At 45.8% G+C, this 27,984-nt stretch overlaps 1 protein-coding gene across 2 annotated transcripts in view; it reads right to left on the bottom strand.

The window, feature by feature from the left end:
• Positions 1–337: 337 nt before the first annotated feature.
• Positions 338–27,984, bottom strand: part of BRINP1 (BMP/retinoic acid inducible neural specific 1) — a 176,502-nt gene continuing 148,855 nt past the window's right edge. For both annotated transcript variants that reach the window (XM_039234611.1, XM_039234612.1), the window contains one exon: positions 338–1,936. In XM_039234611.1, coding sequence (XP_039090542.1) covers positions 796–1,936 — 1,141 coding nt within the window. In that variant the 3' untranslated portion in view covers positions 338–795. The remainder of the gene's footprint in view (positions 1,937–27,984) is intronic.

The following is a 27,984-nucleotide window of genomic DNA, read 5'->3' as shown; positions in this document are numbered from 1 at the left end:
AAACCGCAAACAAGGCCAGAGTGATTTAGAAGAAGGAACGCTGCCAAGGGGCTCAGAAGGCAGAGTTCAAATCCTTCTCCAGGCAGTGACCATGTGTAGCCATGGGCGTGCCATTTCTCCCCACATCTGTTTCACAAACTAAATCAAGGGGCGTGACAGCTGATGTATAAGGTTCCTTATTGTTTCAACACCCTGTGATTAGGCTTATGCTTGTCCCTCTAAGCCCACCTGTTGTCCCACTTCAATTAACTTCGGTTCATTCCTAATGAGGGAAGCTCTACGCGTAAGATAGCGCTGTCGCCCCTGCGCAAGAAGAAGTCGAAAAAACCACAAGGAATTAGGCATAAAGAGGGAAGAAATCATAACCCAAGAAATATCTTTATGTATGTCCATTTCCTCCCACAAGGAAAAATGGCAGTGTCGGTTGTACATTACATATATCTCTCTTTCTTTTTAGTGTTTAATCTTAGCACCTGCACAGCAGAGATCTTTGCAATTCATTGCATATGCTCTCCCCCTTCTCCCCCCACAATACAGCACCTGAGGCCTAAGAAGCAACCCCTCCAAGCTCCTCCAAAGGCTGAGACCTTTCTTTATGACAGAGTATAGAAATAACAAACATGCCCAACGGTTTTATACAGTTGCTAGAACGTTTTCGTTTCCAACGAATGAAGACTCTTCCTCCTTTTCTTTGAATTATTAATTACATTTTACAAATTTGTGTTTGTGTTGCTTTGCTTTGTTCTGTGATGTGTGTACAACAAAAGGGAAAGCCCATGGCCAGGAGTCCCCAGGTCAGCAGAGTTTGGCCGTCATCTGGTCCGACTGTTTGAGGATCTCGGTGTTGTAGAGGTCCAAGGCGTGGTTCACCCTGATGATCTCGCTGTTGGTCAGCTTCAGGCGGTGCTTGAGCATACAAGAGAACAAGTCCAGCTGGGGTTTCCCCGGGGCCACAGGAGGGGCCAGGCGGTTAATTCGGTCCCGAATATCCAACAGCAGGAGCATCACGGACGAAGAGGAATAGAACTGGCCGCCTTGTGTGTAGGACTGGTTGACCTGCTGCACGGCGCTGCGAAGGAGGTCGGCGTTGAAGCGCAGGCTGTACCCGAACACCTGCACATCGGAGATCTTGATGTAGAACTGCCTCTTGGAAGGATCGGACAGGTCCACCGGGCCCTGGCCAGTCTCGTTCCGCAGTAGGGTGGGTAGCCGAGTCCGACTACGTAGGTAGATGTGGACCGTCTCGAAAAACGTTTTCCACCGATTGCCCAGCAAGAGAGTCCAGTTGTAGCACTGGCTGTTTTGGAGGCGAATCTTCTCCCAGCGCGGGTAGCCAAATTCCCCGAAGGGCATGTTCCAGCCCTCCGAGTGGCTCCCGCTGAAGGGGTTGACGTACACAAAGAACATGGGGTCCAGGCTGCTGTTGCGCATCTGGCAGATTCGCATGGACATGCCGATCACCATGTGGATGAAGTCCATGCGGTTCTTGTTGCTCTTGAGCGTGAGGGACATGCGCTTGCGCCACCGCGGATCGAAGAAGGTGTCGAGGCGGATCTCGTTGCTGATGAAGGTGGTGTGCACGTAGAGGCGCGAGTCCATCTTCTGCAGCAGATACTTCAGCTCCAGGTCCTGGAAATCCAGGTCGGTCTCGAAGCTGATGAACTGCTCGCTCCGCTCCGAGTCCACGTTCTGCGGCTCGCAGCGGCCCCGGTACAGCTTGTAGCCCTTGTTGCAGGAGCCGCAGAGGGAGATGTTGGCCAGGCTGCACATGGCGCAGCTGTTGTTCCCTCCTATGATGCAGGGGATGGGCCGCTGGCACAGCGTGGTGCTACCGTGGCACACGCAGCTCCTCTGGCTCTCCAGGAAGGTGCCCCAAAACCCGTTCTCATTGCAGTACAGGAGCGACTGGACCCTTGCAAGCCACTGCTGAATTGTCCTGGAGGGACAGAAGGAAGACGGAGATCGTTAGCCACCAGGGGGCGGGCTGGTCATGGCGACCCAAGGGTGTATGCAAAGTGCAGGTGCGCCAAAGATGAAGGGACTGGGTAGACCGGTTAGAGTAAGAAGAGCACTGAATATACATTACAAGGGGCTGCATTATAGTGCCTTGTAATGCCACCGACCCGCTGAGTGACACTGCACCCTTCTAATGTTCAGTGTCCTCATCTGTGAAGTGAAGGGGTTGGAGTGAGTGTTCTTTGGGGGTCCTTCCAGCTCCAGGATTCCATTTTACCATAGCCCCAAAGAAGTCTGATCCAAGAAATTAGAGTGTCTAACTAAACTCCAACACCCCTGCCAAATGACCACAGATTTTAAAAATGAGCAATAGGGAAGAACTTAGGGGTTAATACATTTCACCTGAATCTCTTTTTCAACCCTCTTCCCAGATTCCTCCCAGGAGGTTATGTAACAGCCGACGACTTCAAACAAAAACAAATTATATTTTATATTGCTCTAGAGATCACCTGGCACTTCCACAGTGGTGATCTTACATGATCCTCACATGTAAGAGAGATGTTATTCTCCCCCTTTTCCCCGAGCTCCAAATTCTCATTCAATGGGGCTTCCATCACAACGTGTATCTCTAGGTCCCCCTCCCCACGGCCCCTCAACACTTTTAGAAGCGCTACCCAAGCCCGCCCCTGGGGTTCCAGCCACTGAAACATTCCGATGGAGACAGATACTAGATCAGATAAGAAGCAGCAGAAGAATAAGGAAAAATACGGAAGGCAGTCAGCTTAGCGGCCTCTCATGTTTCCTCATTTCTGTGCAACTCATCTCTTGGCTGTCTTCCATGCTACGAATAATCCCTTACATGTGTCTGGCACTTCTTACCCCGCACAGGGCACATTCATTCCCATTTTCTCACTTGAGCCTCACAACAACACCCTGAGAATAGCTTGGGCTGTGAGGTCAGTCAGAGATTGATTAAAATCCTGGCTCTTCAACTTAGGAGCTGAGGCTATGCCGGGCAGTTTCCTGCACCTTCCTAATCATCACCACCACATGGGGCTGTGGTGAGGATTACCTGAATTTTTATGTGAAGGCTTATCCCTAAACCTGCTAGGTATTAAGGACTCGATAAAAGTTAGTTCTTATTCTTGCAAAGGGACTCTCAGCTCCATTTTATAGACACGGCAAAGAGAAGCTTAGAGGTGGAAATGATGGACTCAATGTCATACAGTGAATGAGTGGAGAAGTCTCCTGGCTCATAGCTATTGGTCCTTAAAATATATGTCAAGCAAGAGTCAAGAAAGCCTTTCTTAAGGTTGCAGTGTGTTGGGGTCATGTGGATGGTGACAATGATGGTGGTGGCAGTGGCTCATGACCCCCATTTTAGGAAACTGGAAAGAGAAGCCTCTTGCATCAGACTGCCCGTGCAAGGAAATGTCAGTAGTCCATCAACCGTCTCACTTCCACTGCAGAGCCGTGGTCGCCGGGCCCAAGAATCGTGAGGGAGACAGTATAACCTGATGTTGACAAAGCGTGTGCACTGGCCCAAGAGGAACCGAGTTCCAAGCTCACTTCTGTAACCAGGAACAAGTCACTTTGTATCTCTAAGACCCAGTATCCATATCTAAAATGAGAATAATAAAGTCCATCTTAGGCAACGAGCCCATCTTAGGCAATTGAGTGAGATAATATAGTTAAAGCATTTAGCACAGAGCCTGGAATAGATCAATTATTTAAACAGGTAATAATAGTAAGCACTCTTATCCCAGAGAATAAGCTATTCCTTTGAAGGTATTGAGACACTCAGGGATTCCACTATCTCTCTGGAGTCTGAGGGGAGCCATTTTGTTCTGTAGGACATTTGAAAATGGATAGTCTTGAAACAGCTTCCCAGAATGCTCTGCTTGAAGCGAGTTGCTTATCGGCTGAGAGAAAAAATGGAGGAATAATTAGTGCGCTCCTCAAAGCTGCTCTGCCTTTTACATCCACAGAACCACGCAGCCCTGGCAATAAAACCTCCCTCGCCTCATTCAGAACACTGTACAGAGACACCTGCTTTCCCTGTAAGTGTCCCCTCCTGGCTTGAGGGCTGGAGAGGGGACATCCGTCCTTCCCTGAGCACCTCACCCTGAGCTCAGCTCCCCAAATGTTTGCGGGATGAGTGACGGTTTGCTGAACAAATGAACGCACAAAATTAGTATTTTTCTCGTATTTTCCACTAAAAAACAAAAAAAAAAAGCAAAACCCAACTTCTCTTCTCCCCTCTGGGCTGCAGTATTAGTTTCCGATACCGTCCACCCACACAGCTCCAGGCCTCCCCAGTGTCTGCTGCACGAGACCAATCCTATTACAGCCTGGAGAACAGCAGCAGGCCCAGCCTTCAGGAAACGGCGCTGGAATAATAATGAGCTTTGCGGCTCCCACCTCCCAAACCAGAACATTGACTGAATATTGGCCATGAGTCATCTGATATTTTCGTGAGCTGCAGGGGCCCGCCACACGCCTCTGATTGCACGGTTCCATCTGACGAGAGCGTCATTCCAAAATGCCTCTTTCACATGGCCCACACTTGCCCCTGTCACTCCCTCTCCAAGTGACAGGACAGTACCCCATTGAGAGCTCCTCTGTTCCCATCTGCAAGGCATTCTATAACCCCGCAGAGCGCCCCCTTTCCCGTGTCCCATCATTGGGGCCCTTTGTCAGCCCCGCAGCCCTCACCCCTTGAATCAATGCCTCATTGTGGCTGAGCCCTCAGAGTCCTCGGTGGGGGAAATAAAAAGATGAAAGTCCCTGGTGATGCTGTAAACAGCGAAGGGGCTAGTGGCGAATTAGGATTCCAGGCCGGTCGAGCAGGAGGGACTGGGGACAGAGGCCCTCTCAGGCGCGTCAGTGAGCTGCCTGGCACCTGCGTCTCCTGACCTCAGAATAATCATGAGGTTGTGGGCCGTATCAAAGAAGGCATTAATGATACAGCCAGAGGACTTAGAGCAGGGCCGCGTGCAGGGGGGAGGGGGGCTGGGAGCTCGAGGCCCAGGGCAGGAGGAAAGAGAACCGGAGGAGGGAGGTGGAACCCGGGGAAGGCTGGGTAAGAGAGGAGCCAGCCTCCCTGCTGGAGGAGGGGGGACCAGGGGGCCTGACCTGGAGGAACGGATGGGACGATGTAGACGCAGGGGACTGGAGAGGGGCACTGAGAGGGAATGGAATCAGAGAGGGTGGGACAGAAAGGAAGTCGGTCAGCCAGGCAGGCCTTCGTGTGTCATAACCCAAAGGCTCGGGAAATGTGGACGCTGGGTAGGCCTTCCGAGGGCAATTTAGCCCTTTCTGAGAAGCGAAGGCTGGGTGTTCGAGACGGGTGAGCAGTGTTACTGGTGAGAACCCTGATTCCCAAGCTCGCTGAACTTCTTTGCTTTCCAGCACCTACTTTTGCGGAGAAGAGCAAATCCAGAAAAACAAGCTCGTTCCAGTGTTTTGTGTGTTTGCTCTGGACCTAAGCAGCTTTCAACACTGAGGACTCTACCTCGCTCAAGACCCACTTCCTACATCTTCTCCATCTGCAGCCAGTGCTCTGGGTAGTAATCGTCGTCATTCAGAAATTTGACAATGGTCCGCTGAGCGAAGCACCCCAGATCAGCCACAGGGATCGGCGGCTTACAACTATCGAGCACTCACTGTATACCACCAGGCACTGTGCTAGAGGCTCCCCACACACATCTGAGTGAGTCACAGATGGAGATACTGAGCCCTTAAGGAGCGAGATGCCTCGTCGGAGATCCACAGTTACCCCTCATGCACACTCCACACTCTCCAGCCCCAGAGAAGCCATGCTCGGTGCTGCGTACCATCATGTAAAATTAGGACGGTGAGGCAAGAAGAAGGCAGCCACAGGCAATGAGAAGAGACATAGATTGAAATCATGGAAAAATACGGAAAGTTAGAGTATGTGAAGGGCCTATTATCACATTCCCCGCTTTCTCTGGACCTGCCAGGATGCCTCTCCACCATTCACAGATAATTGGAGCTCACCGACAAGTGCTTGGGGGAGAGGCTGGGGACCAGGGGTAGAAGGGACTGTGATCTATAAATACCATTTCCCGGGCTAGCTGGTGACAGCCTGCCTCAACCCTGGCAACAGAGGAGTGGCTTAATAGGCCGGTTCCAGAGGGGAGGGTCTCACAAAGGTCTGACAGAGCCCCGCTGCAAGGCAGTCCTTGTGAGGCAACGAGGACCACGTTTTAAAAGGTTTTTTTCTCTGTCCCTGGGGATCCAGAGCATCTTCCGTTTGCAGCCAAAGATGAACTCCATTACGTCCAAATCAGCATCTTTCTGTTGGATGGGATTTCAATTCATTCTGCCCGGGAGAGGAGGGGTGCTGAGGAGAGGGAGGGAGGAGAGGAGGAAGGAGGTGAGGGCAGAAGCCTGCATCCTTGTATTTAAAGCTCAAAAACCTTGGAGCCTGATTGGTGGGCTCCCTGTGAGGGCCACGTGCAGCAGCTTGGACCACAGAAGCAGAAACCCATCAAGAAGAAGACCGGGAAGTGTTCAGCTCATCACATCCCACTCACGTTCAGACCTGAACGCTGAGGCTCTGTGGCTCAGGTGAAGGTATCTGTGTTTCGTGAGTGCTTTCTACATTGTGGCTGTGATCCCTCTATCCTCACGTCAACCCCCTGAGTTAGGACTCCTCTGTGATTTTCCTTCTACTGAGAGGACACTGAAGGCCAGAGAGGGACTGTGACTTTCTCAGGGTCACACAGCATGGATGTAGCCGACCAGAGTTCAGGATTTCTGGAGCCAAACCCAGCATTCCCTCCAATCCCGACTGTACTTTCCTTTACCCTTGATACCCTAGACCTGGGCTCTGGGCCATGCTTCCCGGCAGGCCCCTGTCTTTGCCTCGGCTAGGATTTCTGGCAACCTGACAGGTGTCCCAGTGACACAGCTGGAGTTACCCGTCATGTAGAGGACAAGGGCTATGCCACCCAGGGCTTCCCATCAGTGGCTTCAAAGACACACACCTCCCTTTCAGAACCACCCGGCTGGGGAGCCCAGGCTGGGATTCCTAATTCAAACAAACTCCCTGCTGATTTTAATTGGAGGTTTTGCCTAAGACAGGAATGCAGTGCCAGGCCAGTGGCATTTTAGGGAAGATCACACAAATCGAGTGCCAAGGAGGGGGTGGGGAGAAAGAGATCTGGGCTAAAATAGAAAACTATGATCCATAATTCCCGTTTGCCTACCAGGAGTGTTTATTTAAAAGTGGAGAGGAAATGAAAAAAAATGAAATTGGAGCTCTGAATTATTCTTTTATTTATGCCCTGTGCTTCTTCCTTGGCATTTCTTTGACATTATAACGAGTGTCTGAGTAATTCCATGAGAGGCCACAAAATGTATACTCTGTAGACTGTTCACTAGACTGGGAAGGTGAAACAGTTGTTTCTAGGCTTCTGATGTTGCACTGTTTTTGGGTTTTTTGCTTTTTTTTTTTTGGTTGTGCTGCATATGACCATGCGTGTGTGCACTTGTGTGCATGCGCGTGTGTGTGCCTGTTAGAGGCAAAGTGTTGATAACGGTGAATACATCAATGGTGTCAGAATGTTCAGGGCTCAAGTGAAGGAAGCCTTGGCTTCTGGATATGTTAGTGTGAATTATAGCTGGCCATCAGACCAACTCTGTGTTCCTCATTTTTCCTGGAAAAATATTTAGCTTTTAATCATTCATTCCCACCCCCACCCCCACCCCCGCTGCTGACTGCCTATCGTTGTCTTAATAACCTGTGTTTCCTGCTTCTCTCAGTGTTGGAAATGACGTCAGAGCCTTATTGAAGGGCTCACAGCAATAAGGAAGGAACGGCCAAAAGGAGAATTCTGTAGCCCCTTGGGGCAGTGAAGATGCCTTCTAGCTCTGGCGTCGTGGAATAAATAATCGGTCTTACATGCAGAGGTCAGAGGTGGAGGGAATAAAGAGGAATGGGGAGCACAGACATGTAGAAATCCAATGGAGTCTCTAAAATTAGGTTGTCAGGAGCTTAATTGGGAAGGATTATGAAACAATTTTTGCAATTACACAGATCTGTGTCTGGAAGGAGGTGACAGACAACATCAGCTGCATATTCAAATTCGGCATTTTGCTTTGGGGCATGGATGTGTTGGAGACAAGTGAAGGAAGGACCTGGAAGCACCTTTGGGGGTGACAAGAAAGGCTGAAGGCACAAGCAGTTCCTGGGGGGAGGGCTGCAAGAGTAGCCCGCACAGTAGCTAGGCACAGAAATGAGTCTTAGTCAAGACCCAAAGGCTAGAAAGCACAACCCTTTGTAATAATTTGGTCTAATGGACTTCCGTACAGTAATGAAGTACAACAAGGATCATCTATGTCAATGAGGGGTGCGGTGAGGTGGAGTGATCACAGGTGAGGGAGCCAGCTGGTTAAAAAAAATCCTGGACCCCACTCCACCACCATTTGCCTTTGGATATTGACCCTGCTATGTGACCTTGGATAAGTCACCTCACCTCTTTGATTCTCTGTTTCCTTATCTGTCAAATGGGGAAGGTGACACATACCATACACTTTGTCTTCAGAACTAGGATCAGATACACCAAGCTCCTGGGAAGTTTGCAGTGAAAAGAAGTGATGACTGACCATTAACCGTTATTGTTACTGAGGGCAAAGAACAACCGACTGTGTTTTATAAATGCTCCAGATAAAAATATCTCTCTCAGTTACTAGTTGACTGTAGTTTAATACCCTAGTCTATCTGGTTACTCACCCTCCATAGTCTTTTTTTTTTTTTTTTAATGTTTATTTATTTCTAGGAGAGAGAGAGAGAGAGACAGCGTGAGCAGGGGAGGGTCAGAGAGAGAGGGAGTCACAGACTGAAACAGGCTCCAGGATCTGAGCTGGCAGTCAGCACAGAGCCCGACGCGAGGCTCGAACCCACTAACCACGAGATCATGACCCAAGCAAAAGTCGGACGCTTAACCGACTAAGCCACCCAGGCGCCCCACACCCTCCATAGTCTTAATGTATGCTGTCACCATGATGTTCGAAGAAAGAGCAAGGCATGGGCTTTGGAGTCCGAAAAAGATTGGGTATTGAATCATTGCTCTGCTACTCATCATTTAACCTGCAGCTAATGGCTTGTCCTTCCAAAGCTTCCATTTTCTCAACTACAGAATACAGTACATTTGAGAATCAAGTAAGATACTATATATAAAGCTTCTGACATATTGTAGGTGCACACTGTCTCTCATGAAAACAAACTATTGTGTTCCTCTGGCTCACACAGAAAACGGTCCCTTTGAAATAAGTAATTATAGATTATAAATCCAGGGACAGAATTCAATAAATGTCACTGGGTCAGCTGAATACTGATATAAAAACAGCAACAACAACAAAACATCTTCCTGACACTTCATCTCTTATGTATCCGCAAACATAAACAGATGAATTACAGATCTAAATGGGAAAAGTAAAATAATAATAACAATACTACCAACATCAACAGAATGGCTTTTAGAAGAAGACATAGGGGAGCATTATTATGATTTTTGCAGAGACAGAGATTGCTTAAAACAGCTCACCATAAAGGAAAAAAATGATTAATAGGGCTATATTATGATAAAATATATCCATCAGAGATAGCATTCGAAGAATAAAAAGACAACCTTAGAGAGAACATTTGCAATACCTCTAGCCAAAAATCAAGGACTGTATTTATAATATACAGGTAACTCCTACACTGGCCGGATGCTGGGCTAGTCAAAGCCATTTTATACTGTCTAGGGTTTGCCTTTCCTTCCTGGGTCTCTTTAAATCAGCGTAGATGCAATTATCACAATTTTTGTTTTTCTGCACAATGTACTCACTAAACTGTATAATGAATGTGATTTGTCCCAGGAAGGAAGGAAGGAAGGAAGGAAGGAAGGAAGGAAGGAAGGAAGGAAGGAAGGAAGGAAGGAAGGAGGGAAGAAAGAGACTAAAAAGCAGAAAGAAGAAATTTGATAACCAAAAGGGAAAATAGAAAAATGATAGGAAAAGGCATTTCATAATAAAGGCTATTCAAAAGACCAAGAAGCACATGAAATTCCACTTCATTAGTCATGAGGACAATACCAATTAAAACTACAATGAGAGTGGCGCCTGGGTGGCTTAGTCGGTTAAACTTCTGACTTGGGCTCAGGTCATGATCTCCCGGTTTGTGGGTTGGAGCCCCACATCAGGCTTTCCACTCTAGGCGCAGGAAAAAAATAAATAAATAAAAGCTGCAATGAGATATATACTTCTGCAGCTGGATGGCTAAAATCAAATAAAGAATACAAATAAAAAAGATGGGGACCACTAAGTATGAGCACAAGGATATGCAGCAAATGACACTCTCCTATGCTAGTGGCAGGAGAGAAAAAATGGTTCAGTGAACTTGAAAACCTGGAAGTGCCTACTAAGGTAAATATTTGGTATGGAAAGGGGCAAAACTGAGCTGCAGTGAGTGTAGCGATGAGAAGTAGTTCCTTCAGAAAGCAGGCTGGTAGTGCCCAGGAGAGGACCCAGCCGGGTTCTGCAGTGCTGATGATGCCCTAATTTGTATCGGGTGCTGCTGAGTACATGTGTGAACTCACTCGGGGAAAACTCATCTTGATGTACATCAGTGATATCTTGACTTTCTCTGTGTCTATAATACTTCAATAAAACATTTATTTAAAAAATTTCCTTTAAGACATCCAGAATTAAATTTATCCAGAAATAAATTAATTCTTTTTTTAAATTTTTATTTAAATTTTTTAAAATTTGCATCCAAGTTAGTTAGCATATAGTGCAACAATGCAGAATTATACTATCAAGGTAGCAGTACTTTACATTTTTATATCACTTTTTTTTTTTAAATGTTTTATTTATTTCTAGGAGAGAGAGAGAGAGACAGCGTGAGCAGGGGCGGGTCAGAGAGAGAGGGAGTCACAGACTGAAACAGGCTCCAGGCTCTGAGCTGGCAGTCAGCACAGAGCCCGACGCGGGGCCCGAACCCACGAACCGCGAGATCATGACCTAAGCGAAAGTCGGACGCTTAACCGACTAAGCCACCCAGGCGCCCCCATTTTTATATCACTTTTAAACTTTCCTAAGCTCTTCTGTTTGTAATTTTTTTGAATTTTATTTACTTATATTGAGAGAGAGAGAGAGAGAGAGCAGAGCTAGGACAGATAAAGAAGGAGAGAGAGAGAATCCTAATCAGGCTCCTCACTCAGGGCAAAGACACACATGGGACTTGATCTCACGAACCATGAGATTGTGACCTGAGCTAAAATCAAAGGTGGGACACTTAACCAAACGAGCCACCCCGGTGGCCCCTGAAGCTCTTCTGTTTGGTTCTCTAATTTGATCTTCACAATGTTTCTGTGTTGTGGATTGGGTTAGGAGGGTAACAGGAATCTCATTTTAAAAATGTGAAAAACTAGGCTCCGGGAGGAGACGTGACTTATCTTGCACACCACCAGTGGACTGTAATATTGCTGGGATTATAACTCACCCGCGTGTGAACGTGCTGGCCAACTTGGAGGCTGGAAGTGGGGAGGTGGATTGGAATTGGCCCTGGAGGATATGAAAGAGCGATCTACGGATATTGTAAGAACTTCGTTCTATTTCTGACTCAGTCCTCTGAGCCTCTAGATTCTATTCTGAACAGGAAGCCACTTTTGAGCCCCAGGGAAGAAAAAAAAAAGAACAACTAAACTAAAAACAACAGAAAGGGTCTGAAGATGCTTATTTGCTTGCCTTACGTCAGCTCAGTGAGTCAAACTGCCCTACTTGCTGCAAATTCAGAATGACAAACAGGGATGAGAATGGAGATACGCCCAGCAGTGTTGGTTAGAAGGAACTCTGCACATCACTCACAGCGAAACCCAGCTGCACTCATCTCCACGCCCCTCCCCCCGATGGTGCACCCTTGGGTTGCAGCGGGGTTCTGCTTCACTGGCTGCCTACTTTTTTACCCCCATAAATAGAAAAGCAATGTAGGTAAAAATTTCGTGGCCCCATAGTTGGGAGGGCACTTTGTAGACTTCTATGATTGACCATGAACTGCCCTGAGCCAGCCAGAGGTTATTTGTGGGGTTGTACCTCTTCTTTAATAGGACAATTTAATACACACTCAGAATAGGTCTTTGTCACCAAATTGCTACCTTCCCCTCCTCCCAAATACATACATATACACACAAAAATGAGTAGGTCGGGGACTATCAACATAGCAATTTACTCCAGGGAGAGCTGTCTGTGGGTTTAGAGTGACAGATTTTCAGAATCATGGAGCTGAATGATGCTCAGACAAGTCCTGGTCCATGAGAAGCAGAGCCCAGAGAGGTTATGTGGCTTATTTGAAGTCATACAAGTAATACCTAGAAGCTCAGAGCCAGAATCATTATCCCCTTGAGAAAGAGCCCCAAACGCAGCCAGAAACATATACTGTTCACCTTCCCCCAACCTCTTCCAAAGGCACTATTTTACCTGGGGTGACTATGCATTGGGGAAAAGGGAGTATTCAAACTTTTCAAGGACTACTGGACACTAGATCTGAACGGATACTAATTCCCAAAGACAAAAATGTCACTGCGGTCCACTAGTCAGAATAAGTGTTTATGGAGGTCAGGTGATCAATGGAGTTTTAGCTTGGTCTGACTCGCAGTGGGTCCAGTGGTGATTTCCTATAGTTATTTTCCTGATTCTAGAACACATACTTGGAGTTATTCCATATCTGGGATACCCAGCAACTGGCAGAATCCTCTTCCCACTTCAAATACCCACACTACCCATTTACCCAGCAAATAATGAAATCATATTATGGAACATTCTCTCCCTTTAACCAGCTTCCAAGAAAACAAAACAGAACAATAACAGCAAAATATGCACCTAAACAGCCATCTTGATTGACAAAGGTCAACAAATGGGCAACTCTGTATTACAAAATGTTTCTTCACAAGGTCTCTGAAGAGTACACTCTCTTCTATACTAGAATATACTACGCTGCAAGACTAAACGAAACCCACTATGTACGGCAGGTGGCTCACAGACCCACCTGTCTCAGAAACAGGAGATCTATGCTCCCTTCTCTTGAATCTGGACTGATTCTACCACTCTTTTTTGACCAATACAAGAAGGCAGAAGCAATTCACCCAGTTTATGGACTCTGATCTCAAGGGACTTGCAGCTTTGGAAAACTTCCTCTTGGAGCTCTGAGATCACCTACAAGTGACCTGACCCGCCTCCCTACCCCCCCCCCCCTACCAACTGGAGTGGTCACATGGAGAAACCCTGGGCAGGGAGAGGTGTGCAGCTGAGCCCAGCCTCTGGCTGTCTCTTCCAGGCACCAGACACATGAGTGAAGCTTTCTTGGAACCTCCAGCCCACCCCTGCTGCCAGCTGAATACCAATGAGTGATTTCAAGTCAACTCTATGCGGAACAGAAGAATTGCTCTGCCAATTCTGGCACAAACACCTGACCCATAGGTCCTGAGCCTAATCTGATGGCTGGTGCTTTAAAGTTTGGGTCAACTTGTTATATAGCAATAGATATTCAAACTCTTATATACCATGAGCCCCAAAGAGAACTAGGTTACCTCTTCCCTATTCCATTACTACCAGCCTATGTTACTGTACTAGGCAGAAAAATATGTCCCCTTATCGCCTGAGATTCCCGGCACTAATCCCTAGGACCTGTGAAAATGATAAGACGCCTCTCCTGTGATTGTGTTCTGCTCCTTGGCACAGCTGACCTACAAAAAGGCAGATTATCTAGGAGCGTCTAATCTAATCACATGTGCCCCTTTACAAGCAGAACACTTTCTCTGGCTGTAGGTGGAAAGGGAGCCAAGCAGGACTCACTGCACCTTTGTTCCTTTAAAGATGGAGGCAGTTGGAATACAGGAACTAGAGAGTGGACTCCAGGAGCTAAGAGCAAACCCTGGCCAACAAACAGCAAGGGACTGGTGACTTCAGTCCTCCGTGATTCACCATGAAGTGAATTCAGCCAACAACCTGAATGATCTAAGAAGTGGGTTCTGCCCCAGGACCTCCACATCTTTATTTCTGCCTGTGAAGTACAGGCTGAAGATACAGCTATCCCATGCCTAGACTCCTGACCCAAGGGACACCGAGGCACAATAAATGTCTATTGCTTTAAGCCTCCAAGTTTGTGGCAATGTGCTACCCAACAGTACCAAACTAATACAGCTACTCTGGCCAAGACTTGGTCTCATTTTACTCTTTAATAAAATGACGGGAATAAATTAGCCTTTAGGTTCCCTGATGGCTATGCCATTTTATGATTTCATAATTTTATGTCATTTAACCTTCTTGAGCCTCCGATTCCTAAGGTAAAGCATGGGAGTGAGACCGGTCCTCTGCCAATTTTATTTTATATGTTGGATTTCAAGCCTTCTGTGAGGTACCCCTTGTCTTGACAACCGGTCCACTATTCTCCTTTGCATAGTTCAGGCACCTAGCAGGCACTCACTAAATATCTTTGAATGAAGGAACGGACGGATGAGTACATGAAGATTCAGTGCAAATATTAATGTACATATTCTTTGGCAAGAATAAAGGCCAATGCCTACAAAGGATGGCAGCAGAAGTATTTCCTAATGCTGGGCCAGCCATTAATTTCTGTGAGCCTTAGTTTGCTTACCTGTAAGTGGGGAGACTAATCCTTGCTGTAGGTCCCTGACAGGTTATTTACGGATAAGGATCAGATCAAATCATAGATGTGAAAGCCCTTTGCTAAGTAGAATAAGCTGTACAGAGGTATTTGTCTTAGTTTACTTTTAAAGGTTAGGAATGTCCCTGAGCCTAATGGGGTAAATTTATTCTCTAATTATACCAGAAACTGAGTACCTTCCTGCTGTTACTTTGGCTGCTGCTGGTTAGGAGTCACACCACCTCTCAGCAGGACAGGTACCTGCTGGGATACAAAGCCATTAGCATCTGTTTAAGCAGAAGGTGTTAGAAACTCAACTCTAAGAAGAGAAGCTGAAGGATAAGGATCTGTTGACAGGAAGGACACCTGTGGTAGCATACCAAGTAATCTGGGCCATTGCCTCTTAATCTGGTGTTGTTGGTTTCTTTTCCCCCAAATATACTATATACTAAGGGACCCAATCTCTTGAGAAAGTTCAAGAAAAAGGAGTTCACTGCCTGACTTATTTCGCTCAGCATAACACCCTCAAGGTCCATCCATGTTGCTACACAAGGCCAGATTTCATTTTTTCTCATTGAAATAAGTCAGGCAGAGAAGGACAAATATCATATGTTTGTACGTATAGGAGGATTAGGAGGAACTTAACGGAGGACCATGGGGGAGAAGAAGGGGGGAAATGGTGGGGGAAAGGGAAAGAGACAAACCATGAGAGACTCTTGAATGCTGACAAAAACTGAGGACTGATGGATGTGGAGGGGAGGGGGGGATGGGCACAGAGAGGGGCATTTGTGGGGATGAGCACTGGGTGTTATATGGAAACCAACTTGACAATAAACTATTTGTAAAAAAAAGAAAAGAAAAAGAAAAAGGAGTTCAATGGCCAAAGTTTGAAAAAATGTTTTGACAGCCAAGTAAGATTGAAAAAAATATATACACAAGACCCTAGGTCTCTTCAGCTTTTTTTTTTCTTAATTGGACATTTTCTAAACTTTTTCAACCAAAGGCATCACCTCCTTTCCCCCCACATCACAATATCCAATAGGGTTCACTTAGGGGAATTCTATTTTGCTTAGTTTCTACCAAGCAAGGTGATGTTATATTTATAGCAGTGAGAAGAGTATTCTAACCCAAGGTTAGTGTGGACCCCAGACCAATAACATCAGTATCATTTGCAACCATCCAAGACCTGCTGAACCAGAAACCCTGGGGGTGGGGCCCAGCAATCTATGTTCAGAAAGCCTCTAGGTGGTCATGATGCCCCCTCCAGTTTGAGAGCCACTGCTATGATCCAGAGATCAGTGGTAAAGCTCATGTCAACACAGGGAAGAAATACTGAATCTTTTTACACCCGGGAGAGGAATTCCATTGATTATCTAGCTCATATTTCAAATGGCCAGCAGAGATTTACTAAACCATAGCATTCTTCTCATTTTTCCCCACTTCTCTACTCACCACTGAAATGATAATATACAAATTCCATAGTTAGGTATTCGATTTCTCCACAGTTTGATCTCAACATATGGGTCTAATCTTAGGCAATGACAATTAGGACAAATACACTGAGTTAATGTTAATCGATCATCTACTATACGTTAAGAATGCTGCATATATTATCTTGGGTAATCTTTACAATAGCTCGGTGGGCAAAGTGCTGCTATTTTCCTTATTTTACAGATGATGGCACTTCAGGCCAGAGACACCGAGTGCACAGCTCACTAGGATTTAACACCAGACTGTCTGGTTCAAAGCCCATGCACTCATGTTAATTTCTGTGCTCGCTGTTTTCTGATTTCCCATTTCTGGCTGAAATTAATCTTACAATTAAGATGACATATGTTATTTTCTATTTTGTTTTCCAGAAGAGAAAACCATCCTCTACCCTGAGTATAAAGCATTATCATCTTGCATCGCCCTGAAGCTTTGATCTCAAAAGCTCCCTCCCTCACCTCAGTTCGGCAAGCACGGACTACGTCATGAGGTGCCAGGCACCTGTCCTGTCACTGTGAGGTGGAGGGACATACTGGTCACTGCCCTCTTGGAATCTGTGGTCAAGAAGGGTAAGTCTGGGATGAAACACGCCATTGCAAATGTGCCATGTGGGATGCAGTGAAGACATCCTGTAGAACAGTGTGAAGTTGTGTAGTGTGGCGGGCCATGCATTACTAAGAAGTGCGGTTTTGATCTGAAAAGTAAAGGATGAATAGAGCAATCCAGGCAAAGAGGCCAGGGGATTCTCCAGTCTTCCCCAATAGAAGCGAATTTCTCTCCTTTCTTACCTCTACCGCTACTCAAATTCTGTTTTTACAAAGGATGCCCTAATAGAATCTATTTCATAGGCTTGTTGTACGGATTCAGTGAGTAAATATATGTAAGACACCTAAAACTGTGCCTGGTATATACGTTAATTATTATCATTTTCTTTTCTCACTATTATGACTTTACACAAGTTGCCCCACTAACAGTGGCAAATTCTTTGAAATAAGAGTTTCTTTCTCAGGACAAGCTCATGTAATTGACCTCCATGGGAGTGACTCGCCTCACACTGACTCGCTTCTCCCGTCCCTCAGACAAATGCGTGATGCTCATGGCACATTGAGTACTCACGACTGGTTGGTCTATTCCCTCCAAGGCACACGTACACTTGTTCCCACATCTGCTTCTGCCAGTTGTATTTGCTATTATTATATCATGGAGTTAAAAGTCAGATCAATTAAAACAGGAGCTGTCTTTTTCTGTGGAAATGGATTTGAATTCGATGAACAAAATTCTAGAAAGATGTTTGCTGGCAAAAAAAAAAAAAAAAGCCATCAATTTAAATAACAGGGAAGTACCTGAAAATGATTCGGAAGGGACATGAAAATCTACAAATGTATAAATTGTTCTCTTAAGAGTCTTCAAGCTATTCCTCCACCTTGGAGAAACCAGAATTGGAAATGTTATGCAATTATGGGTATGGTTTATGCAAGAAAGCCAGTAAAATGTCAAATCAAATATACCAACACCCTCAAAAAAGATTCTGGCCCTACTTCAAAAGGCTGGCCAAGGAATATGCATTTATATATGTTAAGTTAAAATAAAATGTGTTTATATATGTGCAGCATGTATATACATTTTAGAATTCTCTATTTTTACCTAACTTTTCCAATTACCTGACAAACTATTGGTCTCTAATTTTGTCTGATAAGGAGCCTTGTGCTTTGACATCTTACTATACGCAAAATGTGACATACATGTTCTTTTATTGATTTTCCAACATTAGGCATGATTTTTATCTCCACCATCCCATTAGACAAATGAAGCTCAGAAACCTTAATACTGTGCCAAGTTTACATTGTTAGTAAATGTACCTTCTTCTTGACCTGTTAGACTCCAGAGTAAAAAGTCTTAAGTATCTTTTTTTAGGCTTTTAAAAACTGTTTATTTTTGAGAGAGAGAGAGAGAGAGGCAGAGAGAGAGGGAGAGACTGAATCCCAAGCAGGCTCTACACTGTCAGCTCAGAGCCCAACAAGGGACTTGAGCCCACAAACTGAAATCACAACCTGAGCTGAAATCAAGATTCAGATGCTTAACCAATGGAGCCACCCAGGCGTCCCTTAAGTCTTAAGCATCTTAAGTCCCATTGCCTGTCTACTATATAATTACATGTGGCTGGGCTTATGCTTTGTCTTTCTAGTGGAAACATCCATTCCTTGGAGGCAGAAACCGTGTCTGCATCAAATATCTAGGGTTTGCCACCCCTGTGCTCTTGATTATATTAATAATGTATCTGCACTTTTTTTTCCTGTAAGTTATGAAGAGTTGTCACATATATCGTATAAGTTGACTGGGTCATCATCTCTATAAGGTAGCTATTCTTATTATCCTGACCGTACAGATGAGGAAACAGAGGGCTTGGGCAGATATAGAGATTTTTGGAGGTCACACATCTAATAAGTGGCAGAGCAGCGACTATCAGTCTAATAAACTGAAACTGACTTCAGTTCAATAAAATATAAGAAGTCCTATCCCTGTGCCCCACTGCAGGAGTCTCTGGAGATTAAATCCAGAAGCAAGTATTTATAGGGTTCAGAGAGAAGAATCAAACCCAGCGTGGATACTGAGGGTCATCATAGTAGGGATAACGATTATCTTGGTAGCCAGAATCTTTCCATAGACACCAATTAAACACTATGTGGAGCAAGAAATATGTTAAAAGCTGACATGGGTTCAGAAGCTACGGCCCTGGAACAGGAGCCTGAGGTGGACGCCCCCAAGAGATTTTCATCTCAATAATGCATAATTACACTGTGCTTGGCAAAGACCTGGACTGCTGGGTCAAGGCCATGTGAATATGAGAAGTAAAAATAAACCAAAGACCAAGAGTCATCGGAAAATGCCAATAATTACACTGCCTGCCCTCAAGTTACAGTGCCATGGATCTGCTCGGCCTCACAACAGTCTAACCTCCACAAAAATCAGCATGACGGCATGCAGGAAAGAAACCCCAAATCACACTGACATGAAGGACCTACTCAGTGCTACGGATTTTTCTTCATCCCGTTGAACTTCATAGACTCCGGGAAGTGCCTGTTTTTGTCCCCTTTGTTTCTTTTTTCTTCTTTTCTTCAAGAGGGTACATTTCCCAAAGTAACATATGTAACAACAAATACTTTCAGGATTTGGATCCAGGTCAGTTGAAGACAATCTCCCATTTGCAGTTTCCAGGTGACTGTACTGTTTGGATTGAGGACTTCAGTTCTAATCATGGTCTATTCACAAATTCCCTGAGTCACCTCAGACAAGGCGCTTAACCTCCTTCAGCCTCCTCTTTTTCACTTAGGGCAGTGTTGTAAAATATAACATCACCATGCCTTTGGGACCCCATTCCACATAGAAAATAACTTATTTGTCCATTCATCGAACAAAGTGTTTTTTTTTAATAGCTACTATGTGCCGATTACCATGCTAGGAAGTTATGATGTTTGAGGGGTCAAGAACATGGGTACATGACACAAAAACAGACACTCAGATCAATGAGTATTGAGAATAGAGAACGCAGAAACAGTCCCACAAACATATGGCCAACTATATCTTTGACAAAGCAGGAAAGAAGATCCAGTGGAATAAAGACAGTCTCTTCAGCAAGTGGTGCTGGGAAAACTGGACAGTGACATGCAGAAAAATAAACGTGGACAACTTTCTTACACCATCCACAAAAATAAACTCAAAATGGATGAAAGACCTAAATGTAAGACAGGAAGCCATCAAAATCCTTGAGGAGAAAGCAGGCAAAAACCTCTTTGACCTTGGCTGCAGCAACTTCTTACTCAACACCTCTCTAGAGGCAAGGGAAACAAAAGCAAAAATTAACTATTGGGAACTCATCAAAATAAAAAGCTTCTGCACAGCAAAGGAAACAATCAGCAAAACTTAAAGGCAACCTACGGAATGGGAGAAGATATTTGCAAATGACATCTCAGAAAAAGGGTTAGTATCCAAAATCTATGAAGAACTTATCAATCTCAACACCCAAAAAACAAATAATCCAGTGAAGAAATGGGTGAAAGACGTGAATAGACACTTCTCCAAAGAAGATATCCAGATGGCCAACTGACACATGAAAAAACGCTCAACATCACTCATCATCCAGGAAATACAAATCCAAACCAGAAAGAGACACCAACTCACACCTGTCAGAACGGCTAACATTAACAACTCAGGCAACAACAGATGTTGGCAAGGATGCAGAGAAAGAGGGTCTCTTCTGCACTGCTGGTGGGAATGCAAACTGGTGCAGTCACTGTGGAAAACAGTATGGAGGTTCCTCAAAAAATTAAAAATAGTTCTACCCTACAACCCAGCAATTGCACTAGTAGGTATTTTTTTATGTTAAATATTTTTATTACTTAATGCATTTTCCCTGGCAACTGAAATCAAAATTATAATTTTTATTTCACATGAAGTATTCTTCGAATTCAGCCAATTTCATTCTCTTATACTTTTTTATTTTTTATATGCAATGTTTTCTTTATTCTTTTTTTTTTTTTTTTTTTTTTTTTTTTTTTTTTTTTTTTTTTTTTACAGATATCTTATTGTCAAGTTGGTTTCCATAGAACACCCGGTGCTCATCCCCACAAGTGCACTAGTAGGTATTTATCCAAGGGATACAAATGTGTTGTTTCAAAGGGGCACATGCACCCCAATGTTTATAGCAGCACTATCGACAATAGCTAAAGTATGGAAAGAGCCCAAATGTCCATAGATGTATGAATGGATAAAGAAGATGGATAAAGAATGTACACACACACACACACACACACACACACACACACTGGAGTATTACTTGGTAATCAAAAAGAATGAAATTTTGCCAATTGCAACTATGTGGATGGAACTAGAGGGTCTTATGCTAAGCTAAATTAGTCCTCAGAGAAAGACAAATATCATATGACTTCACTCATCTGAGGACTTAAAAGATACAAAACAGATGAACATAAGGGAAAGGAAGCAAAAATAATATAAAAACAGGGAAGGGGACAAACCATAAGAAACTCCTAAATATGGAGAACAAACAGTGGGTTACTGGAGGGGTTGTGGGAGGGGGAATGGGCTAAAGGAATCTACTCCTGAAATCATTGTTGCACTATATGCTAACTAACTTGGATGTAAATTTTTAAAAAATAATAAAAAGAACATAGGTACAGATACATACCTGGAACTGACAGTCTCACAAGACAGACAGATGTTAATGAATATATAAGCAAAGGTATTATGGTAAACTGAGGTTTGGCTTCATCTGGGAATTAAGGCTGTTAAGAAAGCATAGCAAATGGGTCCCAACACCCTTTCAATGCAAGGAACACAGCTTTTGGAGCTGAGTTCTGAAGGACACAGAGAAGCTACAGCAGTGGAGGGAAAAGGAAATCACACTCCAGGTAGAAGGAACAGCCTGTGCGAAGCCCTGTGGGACAGAAGGAAGCATGTCCATCTAGTGAACTGAAACATTAGTGGGGTTGTGGCTGCGACAGCCAAGAAGGGGCATGAAACACAGACGTAGGATGCAGGCAGTGGCCAGATCATGGCAGAACTGTAGGTGAGCTTTAGATTTTGCTTTCCCTGGAGCACCTGTGTGACTCAGTCAGTTGAGCCTTGGACTTTGGCTCAGGTCATGATTTTATGGTTCCTGAGTTTGAGCCCCACACCATGCTCACTGCTGTCAGCGCAGAGCCTGCTTGGGATTCTCTTTCCCTCTCCCTCTCCTCCTCCCCAGCTTGAACTCTCCTGTTCAAAAATAAAAATTTAAAAACAAATTAGGGGGCACCGAAGTGGCTCCATTGGTTAAACATCTGACTTCAGCTCAGATCATGAACACAGGGTTTGTGAGTTTGAGCCCAATATTGGGCTCACTGCTGTCAGTGCAGAGCCTGCTTTGGATCCTCTGTGTCCCTCTCTCTCTGCCCCTCTCCTGCTTGGGCTCTTTCTCTCTCAAGAATAAGCATTAAAAAATTAAAAAGACATTTTAAAAACAAATTTAAAAAATGATTTTGCTCTTCCTCCTAAGAGCAGTGATTCATCACCAAAGGCTTTAAGCAGGGATGCGACAAGATGGAATTTGCTTAAGTAATAATTCTGACTGCCTTGTGGAACGTAGATTGGAAAGTGGTTACAGTAGATTCTTGGGAGACATAGTTAAAAGGCCACTGTAATTTGGGGCAAAAGATCTTAGTCTGAAGTCCAGGCTTAGTCCATTAAAACGGACTAAGATTCAATTACTGACTTTATACCAATATTTTGGAGTTGAACTATTATTCTCTCTGTCTCTGTGAGTAGTCTTTCTCTTACAGTTGGGCAAGACCTCGAGGTAACTGAGTCCGGCTGTTTTCAAATGGCTTAAGGAAACAAAATCCCCTATTTTCCCGAGGGAGCTTTACTTCAGAATTCAATTCAGAATTCCCACAAAGAACATAGCTGCTCTAGGGAAACGTGAGGTGCAGTTCACTACTCAACCTGCACCTACTCACGCAAGGCACAGGTTTTACACCCAGGGCTCTCGGGAACATCCCATTATGGGCTTAATCTGGCCCATGCAGGGCAGAGCCATGAACTGAACTCAGGTCTTCTGGTTCAAACACTGTCCTTTTCAAAACACACCCTGATGCTAAACAACGATGTTTTGAGGACAAAGGCCCTGCTGCTTGCGTATTTAAGTGACTTTCAGGGTCTGGCATGGGGCTGGGAGGCGAGGTGTTCAGCCCACATTTATGCAATTGCATAAGAAACCCGCTGAATTCTGGGGCACCTGAGTGGCTCAGTCGGTTAGGCACCCGACTTTGGCTCAGGTCATGATCTCACGGTTTGTGGCTCTGTGTTGACAGCTCAGAGTCTGAAGCCTGCTTCGGATTCTGTCTCCGTCTTTCTGCGCCCCTCCCCCTCTCACACTCTGTCTCTTTCTCCCCAAAATAAATAAACATGAAGAAAAATTAAAAAAAAAAGAACCTGTTGAATTCAGCACTGCCCAAGCTGATTTTTTTGCTGCTTTCTTCCCTCCCCCCCCCCCCCCGTTTCCTCCTTAACTTCCTATCTTTCCTCCCCTCCCCCATTCTCTCTCCATCCCTCCACCCTCCCTTCACTTCTTTGCAAGGAGCAGTGAGGTGATTTCCATTATCATGCAGATTGTATGTAGGCAGGTTGCTCTGAGCACTCTGGACCGTCATGCCTCGGGGAGATGCGTAAGAACTTACAGGTCATAGGAAAGGACTCTTAGGGTTGGAATCCTGCCTCTTCCCTGCAGTGTGATTTTTAGCAAGTCAGTTAACATCTCTGTGCCTTAACTTCCTTCCTCATGAAATGGGATGAGTTAGTGCTACCAGATCGGGTCATCGCGATGACCAAGTGGAGGTGAAAGTGTGTAGGACAGTCCCTGGTACGTGGTAAATTAGAAGTGTTAACATGTGGGCTTGGACCTAAACTCGGCCTCGTTCTCTTCCTGATGAATTTCATGTTTCAGGTTCACCTTACTTGCACAGTTCCTTTTTGCAGAGCTCTCAGAGTTTCACAAAGTGCTTCCAAACACACCATCTCAGAGACCCTCTGAGGCAGGAGGAAGACATTATTATACCTATTTTTCAGAGGAGAAAATCAAGGTTCACAAAGTGGCAGTTTGTCTAAGAACAGTAGTGACCCATCTCAAATTCCACCTCCCAGTCTTTGCCCCTTTTTAGCTGCACAACATGAGGATCTCCTGGGAGTCAAATCATCCAGAGCCCTTCCTTCTGGGTCTCTGGCTTCCCTTCACCTGTCCAAACCGCAGCACCGCACTGCCACCCTAGATCCAGCTCTTGCACAGGCTAACAGATATCCACCAGGTATCCCTGGGACCCCCAAAATAACCTAACACATGACGGGGACCCAGCAGATATTTGGTTGGGTGCTGAATCCCCCATTGGCAAGTGTAGTCTGGAATTAGTATCACTGCGTGCATCCCAACAAACACGGAGCCTTGTGGTGAGTGGGTCTTAGTCATCTTGGTGCTTGCTGAGCCTGGCACCGAGTAAGCTCTCAGGAAATGCCTGCTGAGTTGAGCTACACTGACCCTGACCTCCTCTACTCTACTTTCAGGGCATGGGTCTGGTGTGTCTGCTTGGGTTTCTGCCAGGGCTCCAGAGTTGACGGTTCGGGGCTCTACAACCGGGGCCATTTCCTTGGCACACTACATTCCAGCCTATAAAATTCTAATCTCGATCCATCACCACCCCCATGACCTTGAGGAGCTAATCCTGCCTTTGGCATCATCATACCCTCAAACCGGGGCCCCCCAGTCAAGCACAGCTGCGTCTCTTTGCTGCTGCTGCTGCTGCTTAGAGACTGCCCAAGGCTCTTGACCACGAAGTCCACCCATGGAGTCAGCAAGACAATTCCAATCCTGTCACATACCTGCCCTGTGACCTTGGGCAAGTTAATTACATCTTGGCCTTATCAGTTCCCTCATCTATAAAACAAATCCAATGGCATCCACTCTGCAGAGATAGTATGAGAAGTAGATGGATCCTCATCATTAGCAACACTTAGACTTAGTGAGTATCACCACGGGCTAAGTAACTTACATGCAAAATATCAGTTCCGGGTAAAAATAACAATAAGAAAAATAGCTAACACGTATTACGTGTTTTCTCATGCCAGACACTGCTGTCAGCATTTGATGGGGCTAGAGCATTTAATCCTCCAAGCAGGTTGGCACTATTATTAGCCACATTTTACACAGCTTTGAGCTGTGCTGACTTCCCCAGGGTTACAGCGTAAGCAGGCGACAAAGCTGGGGATTCGAACCCAGGCAGTCTGACCGCAGAGGCTCCATACTTAGCCAGCTCTCCTGCCTGTTATAACAGCTGCTCAGTAAGAGGTTGTTATGGTTTTGTAATTAATTTTATTTGCCCTACATGTAAGATGGTCACGTCTAGCTCTATTTCTACTTAATCTCTCCTGTAGTACCTACGTGCCAAAAAAAGATTCCCTCTGCCTCCAAAGACGCATGCCTCTCAGTATTCACACCCTTGAATCTGGGCTGGGCTTCAGCCAGTAGAATGTGGTAGAAGCGACTCTGACTTCCAGAGCTAAGATGTAAGAAGTTCTGCAGCCTCCTTCCAGTCTCAGGATGGTGTCGCGCTGCAAGATGCCCAGGCCACCTGGAGAGGGCACGTGTAGGCAGTCTGCTTGGCAGCCTCGGCCGAGCTCCCAGCTGACAGCCAGCAGTGTGCCAGCCGTAGCCGTGAGTCATCTTGGACGCCCAGTCCCGTTAGCCCTCGGATGACCCCAGCCTCAGCCAACTTGATAGACCCCCGGCTGTGCCCAGTCAACCTGCAGAATCATAAGGGCTAATAAGAAAGTGTTCTTCTGAGCCGCTAAGTCTTGGGGTGAGTGTGTCGCCAGAGCCCTTGATAGCCAGACTGCCCATTTTGCCTTCCAGACCAGTGTCAAGGTTCCCGGATGCTGTAAAGCTAGCTCCAATTAGGACTTCGCACTTAATTTCATAGGTAACCACCTCTTTGAGGGAACAATAAGATAATTAACATTTATGGACTTTGGGTGACTTATTAAACTCTCGGGGCCTCAATTCCTTTCCCTGTAAAGTAGAAATAGCAGGAGAGCGAAAGCACCTACTTCAGAAGGTTGCAATGAGGAGAAAATGAGCTGATTCAAATCAGGGCCTTTGAACAGTGCCTGGCTTTTAGAATACATACATAAAGTGATGGCACTCTCTTTCTCCCCATCTGTCTCCAATCTTAGCCGAGTTAGGCGCTTGACCAGGTTTTTTGATATTTTAAAATCAGTCCTCGTACTTAACCCGAAGGCAAGCATTATTATCCCGTAGCCAGGGAAGTGCAGGGCCTTACGGAGAGCCTCGTGGCTAGTATGCGATGCAGCCAGGCTTTGGACCCAGTCCATGGGCGATTAAAGCCCCCCACTCTTTCCGTCCCCCACCCCGCCTCGACATCACCCCCCTGCGACACACGCAAACATCCCTCCAACACCTGTGGTGGCAACAGCGTCTGCCCTGTGGACGCCCCTCCCCAGGAGCCGGGCACACAGGGACAAATGCAGCACAGCAAATGGCTCATTTGCAAATCTCCAGCTCGCTCGGCTCGGGTGGCCCTGGGTCCCCTGTGTTAGCACCTTCATCTGACACTGCTCCGTGGCAGGGAGATGTCCTGCCTGCTGGTGTGAGAATCACTCATTAAAAGCTCCGATTCGGATGTCAGGAAGCAGCTCGCAGCCAACAAGGAGGGTCAGCTCTCCTGGGAAGGCTTCAGAGGAATCCACACAGAGCCGAGCTTCTGCGCCCTGCACCCCGCAACCCCAGCACCCAGCATTCGATACTTGTTAAATGAACATAATTGACTGACTTGCCAAGGTGGAATTCTAGACATCGTCTCCGGATGAGTTAGAGGAGGGATGTTATGATTAGGGCAGGTTTTCTCATCTCAGGAGGAGAGAAGGCCACACAGGGAGTCCTTTGTTTGAAGGTCCTGGTGGGGGCGGGACATTTCTATCCAGACAACTTGCAAGGGAAGAGCAGCTCATGGACAGGCATGGACATCTGCACTCCCAACAGGGACGTGACTTGCCAGAGGTCATGCAGATTCCCGATGGTGGGGCAGGATCGCAGTCTTGCCCCGTGATTCTGTTTGGTGTTCTTCCTGCTACTCATTTTTGTCCCTCCTTCCTTCCTTGTTTTGTTTTAACTTATTTTTGAGAAAGAGAGAGAGACAAAGCATGAGTGAAGGAGGGACAGAGAGAGAGGGAGACACAGAATCTGAGGCAGGCTCCAGGCTCTGAGCTGTCAGCACAGAGCCCGATGCGGGGCTCCAACTCATGAACCATGAAATCATGACATGAGCCGAAGTCGGACACTTAACCGACTGAGCCACCCAGGCGCCCCTCTCCTTCCCTTTTTGCAATGCCCGTCTGGCTACTCTCCTAGGGCCCTCCGGAGCCTTCCTAGGCCTGGCAGGACTGATGGTGCTCTGTGACCCACACCCTGGAAATCCTTCTCACCTTTGATAAATGCATCTGTCCATATTGCTCATAGGGCCTGTGGGCCCTCCAGTTCACTCTGTGAGGGGACCCCCAGCAAAACTGACAGATCGATCTGTTTAAAATCGGGTAATGGGTAAATGTTACCGTTCGCCACTAGATTTGCATCCAGTGTGGCGAATCCCGGGCATGCAGGGCTTCTTCACCTATAGATCAAAAGCCACTTTTTCTGGGGTGAATTATATCTCCCCCACATTGCTATGTTCAAGTCCTCACCCTTGGTACCTCAGAATGTGACTCTATTTGGAGAAAAGGGCTTCGAAGAGGTAATTAAGTTAAAAGTAGGTCATTGAGGTGGGGCCCTAACCTAAAAGGACTGGCATCCTTTTAAGAAGAGATTAGGACACAGTGACGTGCAGTGGAAACACCACATATCACCACGGACAGAGGACTGAAAAGGAACCAACCTGGCAGATGCCTCAATCTCAGACTCCCAGGCTCCAGAACGGTGAGGAAATGCATTTCTGTTGTCTAAACCACTCAGGCTGCGGCACTTTGCTATGGCAGTGCTAGCAAGCTGATTTTATATATAAAATATGTATTTTTTATATATATATATAATTTATATATATAAAAGGGTTTTTGTGACTGCTAACAGAACCCCTCCTATGAAAGACATCATTCACAGCACTGTGTGACTGGCCGATGCAGGTCACATGACCAAATCCTGCTGGATCTAGATAGAATCTGGGCACTCCCTCGTGGCGGCATGTTGGGCACCTGCTGCAGATGACAAGGACGCCATTTTGTGACGGGACCCCTTTCTTAGTTCCTGTACTCGCAGC

The sequence above is a fragment of the Hyaena hyaena genome, unplaced genomic scaffold (assembly GCF_003009895.1).
Source record: "Hyaena hyaena isolate Hyena2069 unplaced genomic scaffold, ASM300989v1 scaffold_90, whole genome shotgun sequence".
Classification (NCBI taxonomy): Eukaryota; Metazoa; Chordata; class Mammalia; order Carnivora; family Hyaenidae; genus Hyaena; species Hyaena hyaena.
Note: the sequence above shows the minus strand (reverse complement) of the source record. Positions and strands in the feature narration are given on the sequence as shown.